Source organism: Bemisia tabaci, chromosome 5 (genome assembly GCF_918797505.1).
Source record: "Bemisia tabaci chromosome 5, PGI_BMITA_v3".
NCBI classification, from domain to species: domain Eukaryota; kingdom Metazoa; phylum Arthropoda; class Insecta; order Hemiptera; family Aleyrodidae; genus Bemisia; species Bemisia tabaci.
The window spans coordinates 6,433,610-6,448,715 of record NC_092797.1 but is presented as its reverse complement, the minus strand read 5'-3'; the positions used below and the strand labels follow the sequence as shown (position 1 = coordinate 6,448,715).

General features: G+C 39.7%; 1 protein-coding gene across 6 annotated transcripts in view; it reads left to right on the top strand.

Moving 5' to 3' along the window:
• The window catches only part of LOC109034885 (sodium-dependent nutrient amino acid transporter 1), a 186,652-nt gene that overhangs the window by 32,344 nt on the left and 139,202 nt on the right, over positions 1-15,106 (top strand). For 4 of the 6 annotated variants that reach the window (XM_019048274.2, XM_019048278.2, XM_072301130.1 and 1 more), the window contains exon 2: positions 14,294-14,614. In XM_019048274.2, the coding sequence (XP_018903819.2) occupies positions 14,294-14,614 (321 nt within the window). Of the gene's footprint in view, positions 1-7,736; positions 7,767-14,293; positions 14,615-15,106 lie in introns of those variants that run through there. The other 2 variants (XM_019048276.2, XM_072301131.1) reach the window with 2 other exon arrangements.

The window sequence follows — 15,106 nt, the reverse complement described above, 5'->3', positions numbered from 1 at the left end:
TACATCTCATTATGTGAAGCTCCTCACTTCTGTCCGTGTTGTACCGATGCTTCACGACAACTTTGTCTTGTTATACAGAAACGCCGTATAAACACTCAAATGTTGCCAAATTTATGTCGATGAAGTATTCATAAATGAGAAAAGTTCTGAATATTTTTCCTTATGAAATTTTCAGAAACGCTGGAATGAATGCCGAATTCATTTTTCTAACACGAATGAGAAAAAAAATCACCCAGAAAAATCGTGTTGCACGAGAAAAAATTTTGCAATATCTAAGTGTCTATACGGTACTTTTTCTTAGCATGATAGTATTGCATTGCTTGCACAAAACTATTCATTTCCATTCAATCGTCACCAAGTTTTTACCGTTTTTATATTCATTTTTGAGAAAATTTTTGAATATTTTTTCCTGAAATTTTTAGATACAGAAGATAAACTGCGAACAAAATTGCCGAAACATTTTCTAGGAAACAATTCACAATTTTTCTATATCATTAGAATTTCATCGGGAAAAATTTCAAGACTCCGAATAATTACGCCAGCGCTGGGCTTTTTATTTCAAGAGTTTGCTTTGGTCTTATTTGGAGATTGGCAACTTTCGCCGTTCGATTCTTGCCTTATCCTGCAAGGGCTCCATAATAAAATGATATACAACCCTCGAGCTTCAAGCAACTATTTTAACTCTCCGGAGATCAAATTGCATATCTTACGAAATGAAGGGATTTTAAATGGATCATCATATGCAAACGGAAATTAATTGGAAATCTAGAAATTTTGAGACGAGAAAAAAAGTTATTCTTTCGTGCTCGTTAGTTGAGGGCCGTAAGAATGAATGGGAATTACAAAGCGTCAGTGACGTCAGCGCACTATGGTCTGGGGGCGCCGAATTGTGGCCATAAATCAGGAAATGATCAGAATATCATGAAATTTGGTGTACTTATGTTTTTTGGGTCGCTGAATTCAAATTTGACCTTAGTTTTACAAAATTCTTAAATCCAAGATGGCGGCAGGCCCTTGAAACAAAAAAATTAGAAGAAAAGCCAAAATATGATTAGAATACCAAATTGAATGTCAGTTTAATGTTTTGAAGGTTGTCTCACTATAATATGAAATCTATTTTTCAATGATCAAGAGGTTATCAGGGCAGAAGCCCCAAAAATAAGTATTTAATCCAGAAAAATAAGAGGAGAAGAAATGATTGAAATTGAATCAAGTCAGTACTATGTTTTTCGGTCTATTGATCCTGATTGGAGCGTAAGTTAAAAAAATTGCACATTCAATATGGTGATATTCGTGTTAGCAAGACATATGGCATTAGCCCTTTAGGGCGCCCCCTCCCCGAACCAAAAATTGTCCCTAAAAATGTTCATTTCTAGCGATTTTTTAAAAATAATTTACTCTTTGATCATCAAACCCTGCTAGCAAAATATTCTAGATATACTCAATACTACTTAGACCTTAATAGCTTTGACATTCTTATACTCATTGGAGGCTGTCAACCATTCTGCGCTGATTTTCATGGTTAGAATTATTATAAAGATTCTAGGCCTAATGAATCGTGGCCAAAAATCCGATTTTTGAAAGTACGAAAATCTGGCAATCGAGCATATAATCCTTATCTACATCCTTTAGTAGGTGTGAAATGACCTATCAAATCTTATGTAATTGTTTTTACGATCAGATATATGGTAGCGAACTTCACATCCTCCGAGGTAAGTAAAGAAACGTGAGAATTTAAAGTGCACGTTATCGTGTATTGCCTTGTGTCGTTTTGTGATAAGTTGGCGTAAATCCCCGATCAAATATGGACAAGAAAGGTGAAAGTAAGTACTTTTTGATGGTTTAATCGTTTTTAGTATTAAGATTAATTTTATGACCACCATGAGACTCCAAAGTTTTGTCCTAATTTAGGCAAAAAATTGCCTTCACCTTAAGTTTTAGTTATCACTAACACGAGCTAACACGTTCTTATCAGTGCAAGAATGTAGCTCTTATGTTCCTCTAACAGGATATCATAGGTTTTTTTTGCATCTTTTTGCCTCTGGGGCCTTCAGACCCAGACCCAGATCAGACCCTAAAACCTTGCGGATTACCATTCTCGGGTTGCCTAGCCAGAAATTGAACTCGGAACCTCTTGATCTTAAAGCCACCACTCCAACCACTACGCACGACAGCGGGCCGAGTTAATAAATTTGTATTATGTATCCAGGCTGAAGAATAAAAAAAAAATACCTAAGTTTTATCCACCATTTGTCGTTTTTCCGGAGAAAATATTATTTTGCTTAAAAATGAGGTTTTTTGCAAAAAAACTTTATTTTCCGGAAATCTGGCAAGTGCTGGAAAAAAACTGATATCATTTTCGGATTCAGCAGCCAAAAATACATATGAATCACCCTATATCAAACGTTGACCTTGTCTCATCTCTCTTATCTCTTTCTGCAATGAAATCAGATTGCGCAGAAAATCGTATAAGTCCTTCACTAAAATGACCAAAAAAGGCCCCTGAGGCAAAAAGCGGCAAAAAGCGGCAAAAAAACCGATGATATCCTGTTAGAGGAACATATGAGCTACATTCTTGCACTGATAAGAACGTGTTAGCTCGTGTTAGTGATAACTAAAACTTAAGATGAAGGCAATTGTTTGCCTAAATCAGGACAAAACTTTGGAGTCTCATGGTGGTCATAGAATCAATCTTAATACTAAAAACGATTAAACCATCAAAAAGTACTTACTTTCACCTTTCTTTTCCATATTTGATCGGGGATCTACGCCAACTTATCACAAAGCGACACAAGGCAATACACGATGACGTGCACTTTAAATTCTCACGTTTGTTTACTTACCTCGGAGGATGTAAAGTTCGCCACCATGTATCTGATCGTAAAAACAATTACAGAAGATTTGATGGGTCATTTCACACCTACTAAAGGATGTAGATAAGGATTATATGCTCGATTGCCAGATTTTCGTACTTTCAAAAATCGGATTTTTGGCCACAATTCGGCGCCCCCAGACCATAGTGCAGCGGCAGCGCGGCTTCTCCTAGGAGTCATTAACTCATGAGCCCTGTCTACAACGCGCATGTTACATGCCTATGGCTCAAGAGTGCCGCGTTCAGTCGGCACATAGTTCCGTTGGGTAGAATGCAAAAGTCCGCTTTTCTATTTTTCCGAAGGAAAACACGCCCACTTTAACATTGTTTCTTATGCAGCGCAAACGAGCACACCCATCTATCCCATTTATTGGTAGTTCCGTTTGGCAGAAATACGTCCAGTTACAATTATGAGCCGTAAGTACGGTATCCACTAACTTGCGCGTCATGTGATTCGCATCTTCTTCGTCCTATTACCACCTGATCATCAGCAAAGCACAGAGTATAAAGGGTGCCATCTTCCCGTAGCGGGGGTATACAAGGGGTGCGGAGGAGGAGATCAGAAGGTGCCAATTGCCTGATGATCTCTGGAAGGATAGGGGGCAATGGCGATTGGGCGTCGCAGAGCGCGAGGCTGCGCTATAAAATCGGCTTTATGTATGTAAATACGGTACTCTATATCGGCCGCACTACCCCGTCCATTTACCCGTCCACTTGGTTCTAGGACCCATATTTTCGGTCCGTAAAACCGAGGTTTCCAACCGAACTATTAGAAAAAGCACGGATGTATGAACCAAGGATACAGTTCCTAGAACCAAGAGTATACTATCACATAAACAGATTCGTGCGGCCGATACACTGTCGTGCTAAGGAAGAACACCGTATAAACATTCGAGAGTTGTCAAATTTCCCTTGATAAAACATGTATTTTTGACGACATTCATGCATATTTTTCCTTGAAATTTTCAGATATTTTAGATTAAATTGCGTACAATATTGCCTGAAAACTTTGGAAACAAATATTCACAATTTTCCTAGATAATTCGGTTTTTATCGAAGAAAACTTGAAAGCCCTGTCAATACTACTAGCAAAAATTCACCGAACTTAGTGCGAACGTCAAGTTTCGTAAACCTATCTCTGCGTGGACAAAGCCTTCCATTCCTAAGAAATTAACGAAAAAATTTTGAAAGAACAAACGTAAATGTGGTTTAATGATTTTAACTTCCGCCGCCGTGCCGCGCAGAGCGCACCGTGTTTGGAGCAATGCGTGAAGTATTCCGACAGTTTTGTAGGCGCTATGAGTTTCACGCCGACGACCGCTGCTGAACGCACTGTGTTTGACGCAATGCGTGAAATATTCACGCAGTCTTGTAGGCGCTATGCGTTTCACGCTGACCGCACTGTATTTAGCGCAATGCGTGAAGTATTCCTGCATTTTTGTAGGCGCTATCCGTTTCACACCGACCGCAGTGACCGCACTGTGTTTGATGCAATACGTGAAGTACGAGTACTTTCAGGAAATGAGAGATTTTGTTTGTAATTTTTTTCTAAATTTTTTCCATACCTACATTTAAAGAAATTACACAATTTGTTGCCTCCTAGATTTGCCGCCATGAGCCGTGGCCCATGTGGCCACCCCCGTAGTCCGGCCCTGCTGAAAGCTCATACAGCGTTTTTCCTTAGCACGGCAGTATATAGCACCTTACTTCAGGTTCAACTAAACTTTTTATCTCGGTGTACCCTCCCCTCTCGGACTTTTCAAAGTGGTAGAGTCTTCAGTCATTATTTCTGCGGGAGCTCATTTATGTAGAGGGAGATACTTTAAAATCACACGTTTTACCAGAGGCTGATTGACTGAACAACAGAGTGACTGGGTCAACAATTCCCGGTGGTTTCCGGGAGTCGGCACTAGTCCACAGTAGAGTGCTCTTCAATGATCAGAGTGCGACGACATTGACGGTTGACACAATGACACATTGACTCTTTTCGAGGCAACGCTAGCCGGAAAGCGATTAGAATGGTACTCAAATTGACGTCATTAAGCGGGTGGGTCCACCGAAGCTAGAAAAAAACGCGCACCTGCCATAGTATCAGTAGACCACATGTTCCTTTTTTAAACCTCCATTTGCACATGTTGCACTAGGGTATAGCACAGTGCGGCGGTGAAAATGAAAACAAGCAGTTCCAACGCCAAAGCGTTGGAGGGCGCTTCTTTAACACTGCGCATGCGAGGAACGTTTTCATACGGCCAAGCGAGAGTATTGCGGACGGACGATGTATAACAAATTGCCTACGTGAAGGTGGTCCGGCAGCAACATACCCGCCGCTAGTCTCTGGAAAACAATAGAAAATAGTAGTTGCGTACGTTGCCAGCGAGCGCGCTGCGAGCGCATCTGTTTCAGTTACCTAGCATCGAGTCGGGCCTCTAACTTATTTCTATTCTCTCTGACATAACCTTAAACCTTCAACCCAGAGCAACCCCAGAGCCGCAAACAGCTGACGCTTGACGATGCTGCGCCGAGAAAATGAACCAATCACAAAATAGCACAGTAATACGTCACTAAAATGAAGAGATCACGTGACTGTTCGTGATTTTTTCGAATCAATCTGAAACTACAACCTCGAATATGAGGCATTTAAGCATAACGAAGCCTTAAAATACTTTAACCAGGTAATACGTCCGTGCGAGATTGTTATGCTTAAAAGCAAAACATTTCACGAAAACTTTTACGAATACCAGATGCAGAAAAAAATCCAATTTTCCCGGGTGTACCAGAATGGCGTCATTACCCATAAGGCAAAAGGGCATGTAGTATAGTACATGTTACATCGGGGGAGTCGAACGGTTGGAAAGGGCGCATCTGGTACCCAGAAGCGCCCAAAACGAGTATCTCGGTTTGCGACGCTTTGGACTTCCTGACTTGATTTATTTTCTAAAATGAAATAATTCTCAAACCGGGGTGTCTAGCATCAGGATTTTCCCGATTCTATCAGGATTTACTCCCGTTTTCTTCAGGATTTGAAGAGGAATCGGTCGTAGAATCAGGATTTGAGAAAATTCGGCCGACCTATCAGATTTTTTTATGCTTTTCCGCACACGCTTATGCAGAAAGTTTAATTTTTCTCTGCAAAAAATCAGGATTTGATCAGGATTTTGAAAAATTATGAAATCAGGATTTAGCAGTCAAAAATCAGGAAAGAACAGGATTTCATCCGGATTTCCCGAAATGGAAAAAAAACAACTAGATATCCTGCAAACTCATTTCTTGAAAACGACCCTATTTTTCCCTCACCTTATGAAAAATACACAGAAAAAAATTCAATCAATAGTGCAAGTTTGTGTTTTTTCTTAAAAAAAAAAATAAAAATAAAAGAAGAACGAAGATTTCGAAACACTGCGAACGAGATTCTTGTTTTGCAGTTTTACCATCGATATTACCACAAAGGCCAGTGCCAGTCCCTTTAAGGTGAGTTTACAAAATCAACGCGTACCCTGGCCCTGAGTTTTAGTTTGATCCCCTACCCTTTATTTTTGCCTCCTCAAAAATATGTTTGTAAATTTCATTAAGAAAGGAGGTGGTCAAGAAATACCCTTTTAAACACAAGAGCGGCAATTTTCAACCACCGTTATCGAGTTTTGTGTTTACATATTTCATTTTCGTAGAAATGTAATATAATATACCACAGTTTCATTAAAGTTCAAGGGAATTCATATTATTCAATACGTATTATTCAAAATTTGTAGCAGTGAAAAAGGAAAATGAGAAGAAAAAAAACCAAAAATTTTCCGCAAGTGTCCTAAATGAACGTTTCCTAAAGTGAACAAACTCATTTTCAGCGCCGTCATATTTCTCCTGGAGAACCGATTATTTTACGCTACTTTAATGGAATACAACGGCAATTTATCACTTTTTTCAGATCTAAAATTCTGAGAGAGAGAGAGCAACGCTTTAATAACTTTATCTTCACGTAGTAAAGCCAATGATTGCCCCATGTGCAGTCAGGAGCTAAGGAGCCGTGAAATCTGAGAAATCTAAGTTGACAAGTGAACGAGTGATTTCCTTCTCCAAAAGAAGTCTTTTAATTCGATTGTTTTACTCTTGGTGTTTTACTATTTTTGGGGTTATCGAAAACGCTTCTTTTTCAACAGAAATATGCGAATGAGTGGAATAAGCTTTCTATTCTATTTTTTTATTTTTTATTTATTTATTTTTTTTAAAAAAATTTATACACACTTACAGCACATATACAGTGAAAACGCGTCTTATTTACTGTAGCTTAGACACCATCACCAAAGCTGTCTTTCAAGTGCGAGCTTCCTTAAAATTCAACAAATACAAAAATTTTGTTTAAAAAAAAAAAAAATTAATCAAGTTCCGTCAGTTATCGATAAAATTCAGATTTCCCACCGTGAATTCTAGTGGACATCGCTCCCAATATTAATAGCCTGGTTCCTTTTTTTTAATTCAATAGCTGTCCAAGTTTTTCCCAGCAAAAATGGTTTGGTTTTGAAAAAGAGAACACCTTGGCCCAAAAAAGTGTTCTGTTAGTTGTTTGATAGGGCACGATGCGTTCAAGGAGCTATTCTTTATCACGCGGCTTATTCAATACGTGCTATGAACTGTATATTGATTTATTGTGTTCCGGTTCAATGCACCAGTAGTTAATGCATCAAAAAAGTATATTGTATCGTCGTGCTGTGTAAAAGCAACTTTCTAAGATCATGAGTCAAGTGCGTAGCTGTTTTTTTATTTTCAATGCGCCAATAAGTGAGGACAAAATGTCAACGGGATCCAACACAAGACATACGGTCTACTAAAAGTGTTATAATAAACATGACTACGATGCGAATCCAGGGTTTTGTCTGGGACCGAAGTAATGCTACAAAGTGAGGTAAGACCAAGTTTATTTCAAACTTTGGTTTCAGCGCGGGACAAATAATGTTATTCTGCTTTATCGTTTTGTCATACAATACACTATTTAATAAATGAGGGTTTTTAACAGACTTTCAATATTTCATAATCTCTAAGAAAATATTGAAAATCTACACTAGGATAATGAATTGTAATTCTATGTTTCGCATGTTATTCTGTCAGAATTTTATTAAACACATTTAAAGTTACTTTCAGTGTCAAATTTTGTCGCATGATGCCAAAAACTAATGGGTGTCATGTCTCAGTTATAGAAAATTATTTGACCGTAACTCCAGAGCTTTTTGAAAGTGCCTAATTCAATTTTTTGCCCGCGAAGTACCAACGATGAAACTAGCATAACAAGTATATCGGTTTGCGACACTGGAAATTTCCTGTCCCGTTTATTCCCTAAGAAAAAACTTATCCATTTCTCTATTGAAACTGTTCATAATCTACCTCCTCTATGTGCAGAATATTTTATGCAAATTTTAAGCAATGAGGCTGGTTGACTCTCCTCAAAACTAATACAATTCAAGATGTAGTACGGGATCTTCTAATACTCTGCAAATGGAGATACGAATTTCCCTTTATTTAAATGTACTAGAAACACGAAGGGAGAAAATAAAAAAAATCATCTTCTAGCTTCACGTTTTTTAAAGCCTAGTTCCTTACTATCACTAGGTTTATCATACCGAAGAAAGTTATATCCTTTTCAGGAACTTCAAATGAAAGCTCAGACGGCATAAAATTCAGGGAATCCAGCTCACAGTCCTCGCTCGTCAATCCTCTCAGACAATAGCGAGACGTGAATGATCGCGTATCGATATCTCCCAATTTGCAGGTGTGGAAAGAATCGATTATTAGCGTGTCCGTTCTAAACATCATATCTATCGATCATTTTCCATAGGTTTAAATGAAAAATTAATCGATCTATCGAAAAGCACGCCAGGTCACTGTTCTTAGACACTTCTTGTAACAGAATTCTCCGTAATGAAGTCACAACAACCTCTCGAGCAGGAGAGAAGAGGAAGAATAAATCACGTTGAACAAAAAGGCCTAACTGACTCCTCACTTGAGCCTCTGAATGCATGAAGTTAAATACACGGCAGGTTTCATCCTAAAACTTAGTTACGTTTAATCGCCAGTATAACTATGAATTTACATAAGAATCGTGGAGCTGAAGGAAACATTTCTAAAGCCCTCGCTCCTCGTCACTTTTCCCGAGCAGCGAACAATACTGCCTTGCTAAGGAAGAACGTCGTATGAACCCTCAGACGTTGCCAAATTTCTTTTGATAAAACTCAGATTTCCTCGTGAATTTATGAATATTTTTCTTTCAATTTTTCAGGTACTTTTTTTCGCAATTTTACCTTAAGTTCTTGAAAGTTTCCAGGAAATATATTCATACCTTTCCTCAAGAATAATCATTTTACCGGAGGAAATGTTGCAACTCTCGAATGTGCCTTAGCACGAAAGAATACTCTCGTCGTTGTGAATTGAGTGACGCAGTGTTGATGAAAAGTTTTCACTTTTCAAGGAGTCGCTTCGCGGCTCGCGGAACCGCGAATAGAGAAGAGAGCCGCGCTGTGATTGCTCCGACTGAGCCCGCAAGCATGAAAAATTGCATTTGTCAATTTTGAAGGCGCATCTCTAACGGATTGTTTCGCATGTGGATGGGATCGGCCGCGGTCTAGACAAGGTGTCTGTCTGGCTGGTAACGTGCTGGTAACTTTTAAGTTCGCCTCGGTTTTCTCATTATGAGAAGTTAACAAACATCGTCGGATTTGAAAAAGTAGTTTGTTTTAGTTAATGAGCAGTTTTTAAAATAATATTTTGGTTTTGAAAACCCAACGGAGAGCAGATTTATGAAAGCAGATCAGATGTCGGTTGTTTACTTCAAGGAAGTGTTGTCCAAAAATTAATTTGCGAAACCGAAAGAACCGATCGAAAAATTCACAATTCTATTGCTCAAAGTTGAAACTGAATTTTCGCACTTTGTCAAACTTTCGGCTTTTCCTAGAAACTTTTGTTAATTTCAGTGAAAAATGTGAGTCTTGGACATAAAACATACCTACTCACTAATTTCTCCAAGAAGGTGCGAGTAGTCAAGTTTGGTCTTGTCTTAGGAGAGGACAGAAAATTCTATTCTTGTCCAACAATAGAAAATTACAAATAGAATAGATAGTAATTTTTTTTCTTGTCACTTTGAAATGCAAATTTTAAACCAGATCAAATCTCCAGCTTGGTTAATACTATTTTCAAACATATTTTGTGCCGATTTGTTCGTTAAAAGTTCTTTCATACAACGTTAGCAATATCTCAGTTTTGAGTCAGCGGCGCCTAGGGCTCCTTTCCCTTTCGACGGTCCCTTTAAAGCACTCAAGACCATAAACATTAGTTCACCACATTTTTGTTCAACGGTGTTGATCAGTTTCTTACCCAAACTGTCAATTTTCACTCAATATTGAAATGAGACTTAATCAAATAATTGCACGATCGCAACGCGACTAAATTATAATCATTAGCTTCGTTATCAACTGCCAAATGAGAATCATTCCGACTCTTTTATTGTATAAGCATGATTTTTTATCATTAACTTTGTCTCTCGTGTCCCTCTCTCATCATCATAGCGTTTCCTCCTATCTCCGTGCTTTGTCAAGGTTATGCGGTATTGTTTTCCTGTCGGTTAAAATATAATTATATACGCGAGTCGTTTTTTTCAGCGTCCGACACCACGCAAATAGTCTCCTCCAATTTATCGACGGTAGTCGGAGAGGTATAGGGAAAGGGAGGTCAGAGAGATAGGGAAGGTGATGAATAAAATTAAAGAAAAATGTAAGATAAGAAAGAGTAAAAACTCCGAATGGAAAAGAATAATAGTTGAATGGAAGCAAATCATCAGGCACATTGAAAACTTTACTCGTTTGATAAGTATCTGGTTCCTGATGTTGATGTTCAAATGAAGGGCTTGGCGTAGAAGGCGCACAAGTGCATTTTTTTAAAAAATTGAGATATTAATAATCTCGAGTTAAACAGGTGTTAATGTATATTCTGTGAAAAATTCAATCCCGAATTCCAATTTTTACACATCAAAAAATTAGTTCGAAGTTCCTTTCCGCCATAAGGATCAATGTAATTTCGAAATTTCAAACACGTATTTCTCGAGATAGAAAAACCTGCACTTATGCGGCTTGTCCTCCAAGCCCCTCAATTTTTCTTTCCGGTTCTCTGGAGTAAGAGAAATAGGGGAAACTTCATCATACTTTTTAAAACGTGTAAGCCGACGTTCAGAAAAATTTGATAACGTTAAGTTTTTTGTAAACGTGGAAAGAAACAGGGCAGATTGCGATCGATGCACCTATGTTTCAACATAACAGCATATTATATGAATCAAATCAATTTACATAACAAAATCAGCATAAGGATACAAAATAAATTGTAATGTGTATTCATTCATAGCAGTTAAATAGGATGAACTTGCACTTGAAAAAAACTAAAACTTGCTACTGAATTTTAAGTATGACTTGGTTGGTGAGCAGTGGCGTGGCTTGCTGTGTGTGTGTGTGTCGATTGATCTATCATTTAAACCTATGGAAAAAGATCGATAAACAGGGGTTTTGCAACGAACACATTAATAAGCGATTCTATACCATAGCTTCAAATGGGGAAATATCGATAATCGATCATGCTTGCCTCGCCACTGTTGGTAAGTTTGCAGGCCGATGAGTAAAAATGATGAACCCGGAAGGAGCGAATAAATGTAAAAAATAAGTGCTTTCAAATAATCTTGTGCTCTGCAATTCGTCTTGTCCCTGAACAGTGCATTAGCTCGATAAGATGATATCTCATATAGCTCTGTCATCTGTGCAAACTTGCTAAAAGCGAAAATAAAAGGAGACAGAGCGAGAAAAACGTAAAATTTAAAAAAACATTATTTAAGAAAAGAAAACAAAAATCCGCGACAGTCGCATTCCATCCAGACATTCCTTCACTTCGGTGTAACCGCTATATACGCAAACACACCTTGCAATTACAGCCGACTTTAAGTGAATCACGGCAACCTGTCGCTTGTCATTGATCCAAATATAGAGAGCACTCGTTTGTTTGATGAGGCTGATACGACTATCTTTCCAGCGTGGAAAAGGCCACACGTAAAATGTAAACAGATTAATCACAAATTACTCAAATGATAAATTAACTTTGCAGTGTCTCTGCGTCTCGGGAAACCTGTCACAGGGCTCAGGGTCTTAGGGTTGCACATCGCGGATCTCTTACTTTTTAGTGGCTGGGCACCTGCAAATTTCAGGATAGGAAACTTTGATTTAAACTAATGTAAATTAGATCATTGACATCAGAGCATAGAAGAGTGTTCTTAGAATATTTTGGAGAAAAATCGCCCCCAAAATCATCGCACCTTTGGCGTAAGGTCCACCTAGATTCCTGCATGAGTCCCAAAAATCATGGATTTGTATGTACTTAAAACGAGGCTTTCGTGGAAATTGAGATACGCCCTTGCCCCTTACGGCAGAGAGGCGACGAAATGTCAAATCATGCCGCAGCTCAAAATGTCTCAAACATCATGATGGATGTATGTATTTTTTCGAAAATTAAATACAATTAATCAGCGCGGCAGGCAGCCTCTGTCTTTTAAACACACAAAACATGATAACAAACTAAATGTCACCGAAGTTTCCTTTTTCATACTTATAAATAGTGTGAAGTAAAAATTATCAAGGCGCGTGTCTTCGAGGACCTTCTAAGGACTACTAAAAAGTATTGCTCTGAAATTGAGCACTTGGCACTCAAAATTCATATCGCATTTAACTTTATCATCGCTCGATTACACCATGGTGTCGTATAAATTAAGGATCAGTATGAACATTAAGCCATTGAACTTCAAGTAATTTGGAGCGGGTATGGTTTTCGTTCTTGGGAACATTTGGACGTATATTTAAATCAAAAGGAACTATATTCATTCTGATATGAGCCCTGAGACCCATAAGTATACATGCATGGCAGGGCTCATGTTATAATGGGTATAGTTCCTTCTGATCTAAATACACCCATTTAAAAGACCGTCACATGCTGAACAGACGAAATATTTAAATGCTGTAGGCCCTCCTTATTCTACACTTTTACTTTCCTGATGGTAAGTGAAATGTCTTCATCCATCTGTGACAAACTAAACATTTTCACGCATCTTACGTGGAGGGATAAAAATACTGTACTGAAGTACGCATGGAGGCTCTGTTCGTATCTACATGACAACGTTAATAGTTTGACGCATTTACACGTAAAAGTAAAATCTGCAATCGATTCTCTGCGTAGATAGACCTTTCCGCGAAAATAGTTGCAATTTATCCTCAGCTGATACGCTAACTTACATGTAGGAGTGAGATGCAACTATTTCACCTCTGGTGTTGTGATCTGGTATCATCGGATAATGAAGGCGATTTTGCCCGTGATGCAACTCGCGCTCACAATGCATCCCTCCAATAATGTCGGAGATTAATTTATTGAAGTTATCTCCTTGATGCCTTCAATGCCTACCTTTCTTCTCTCTCTCCCACTTATTTCTCCCCCTTACTCCTCCTTTCTCCTCCCTACCCCTCCTTCACTAAATCCATTATTAATTCATCATGCACGGAGAAAAAAAGTTCGTGCGTGGGACCCGAAGTTGAGGTCATATGGATCTCTGAAGTTTTCGGATCACGTATCTGAAAGCTTGAGGTCCAGCTGCCGAAGTTCGGGTCAGACATCTGAAGCACTTCGATATATACCGAAGGGTTCGGGTCACACATCTGAAGTACTCCGGTACATACTACATACCGAGAGCTTCAGATGTCTGACCCGAACTTCGGCAGCTCGACCTCAAGTTTTCGGATGCGTGATTAGAAAACTTCGGAGATCCATATGACCTCAACTTCGGGTCCCATGCACTAAGTTTTTTTCTCCGCGCAGGTTTTTTTTTTATATTCCATGATAAAGTTGTAGATTCTCCCATGTAAACGGTGCGAATGAAGTTCACCGGGCCAATTTTCATGAATTTTGCAGCTATCGAAAATAAACAGTCTCTAGATGAGCCCGCACTACATAGATTAACTGGATTGAGTTCATCAGAAAGGAACCAACCTACATTAAGTTGAATCTGAGATAAAGAGGGTTTGAAGTTTTATTCCTGCATAAGGCTCAATGTAGAAAATAATCTTTAACCCCTCTTTTCACCAACTAATTTTTTTTCCGGCTTCCAGTTTTTGGTAGGAGAAAAAATACGGCTAGTGGAACTCAAAAACACTGTTAACTCAATTTTTTTCGAAAATGCGGGTTGGTTCCTTTCTGATAAACTCGGTCCAACTCACCTGAGCCCACGAAGGGTGCGCGCCTTTAGGGTGCGAAGCGCCCTTTGGGTTTTGGATGCGCAGCGGCAAGGACTGTTACCCCATAGTTTTTTCTGTTCTTTAAGTCACCCTAACCAAATTTTCACCAACTTTATTTACACTGTTGCAGGTGCAGCGGAAGGCGTCTTTCCTGCGGTACAACAAGTACCAGCCGCAAGAGGCGGTGTTCTCGGTGTCGGACACGGGGACGTTCCGGCGGTTGGACGAGGCGCCGCCAGGGAGCGGGCGCATCGCGGCGGCGGCCCTCGAGATAGCGACGCTCCCGTGGCACCAGCGCCAGTTCCCAGGTGACTGTGTCCGCGCCGGCACCCACCGCGATCGCAAGACGGACAGGAGCGCTGCTGACGACGGGGGTGGCAAGTTCGCCCGTTCTGCCACCCCGATGGGTTCCACAACCAAACTGGTCGGAGACAAGACCCCCGATGAAAAGGTGAGTTCCCCCCTCCTCCAATCCCTCGCCCCCGAGTCCTGAAGGGATTCCACCGGCTCAGTGTTCACCTGTCGCCGTTGTTTACACCACGCCGCATTCCATCCCCAACGCCGTGCATCATCCCCTTGTGCCGTTGTGTTGACCCCGCGAGATATCCGCGTGATATCCGCTAAAAATAGTGATCACTTTTTACTCTGCCTTTTTCACCGATGAAATCTCCAGTCCGGAAGGTAATGTGAGATTCAACCCCTGCGAAACCGTGCATTATCCCCTTGTGCCGTTGTGTTGACCCCGCGAGATACCCGCGTGATATCCGCTAAAAATAGTGACCACTTTTTACTCTGCCTTTTTCACCGATGAAAACTCCAGTCCGGAAGGTAGTATGAGATTCAACCCCCGCGAAACTGTGCATCATCCCCTTGTGCCGTTGTTTTTACCCGCGAGATATCCGTGTGATATCCGCTAAAAATAGTGGCCACTTTTTACTCTGCC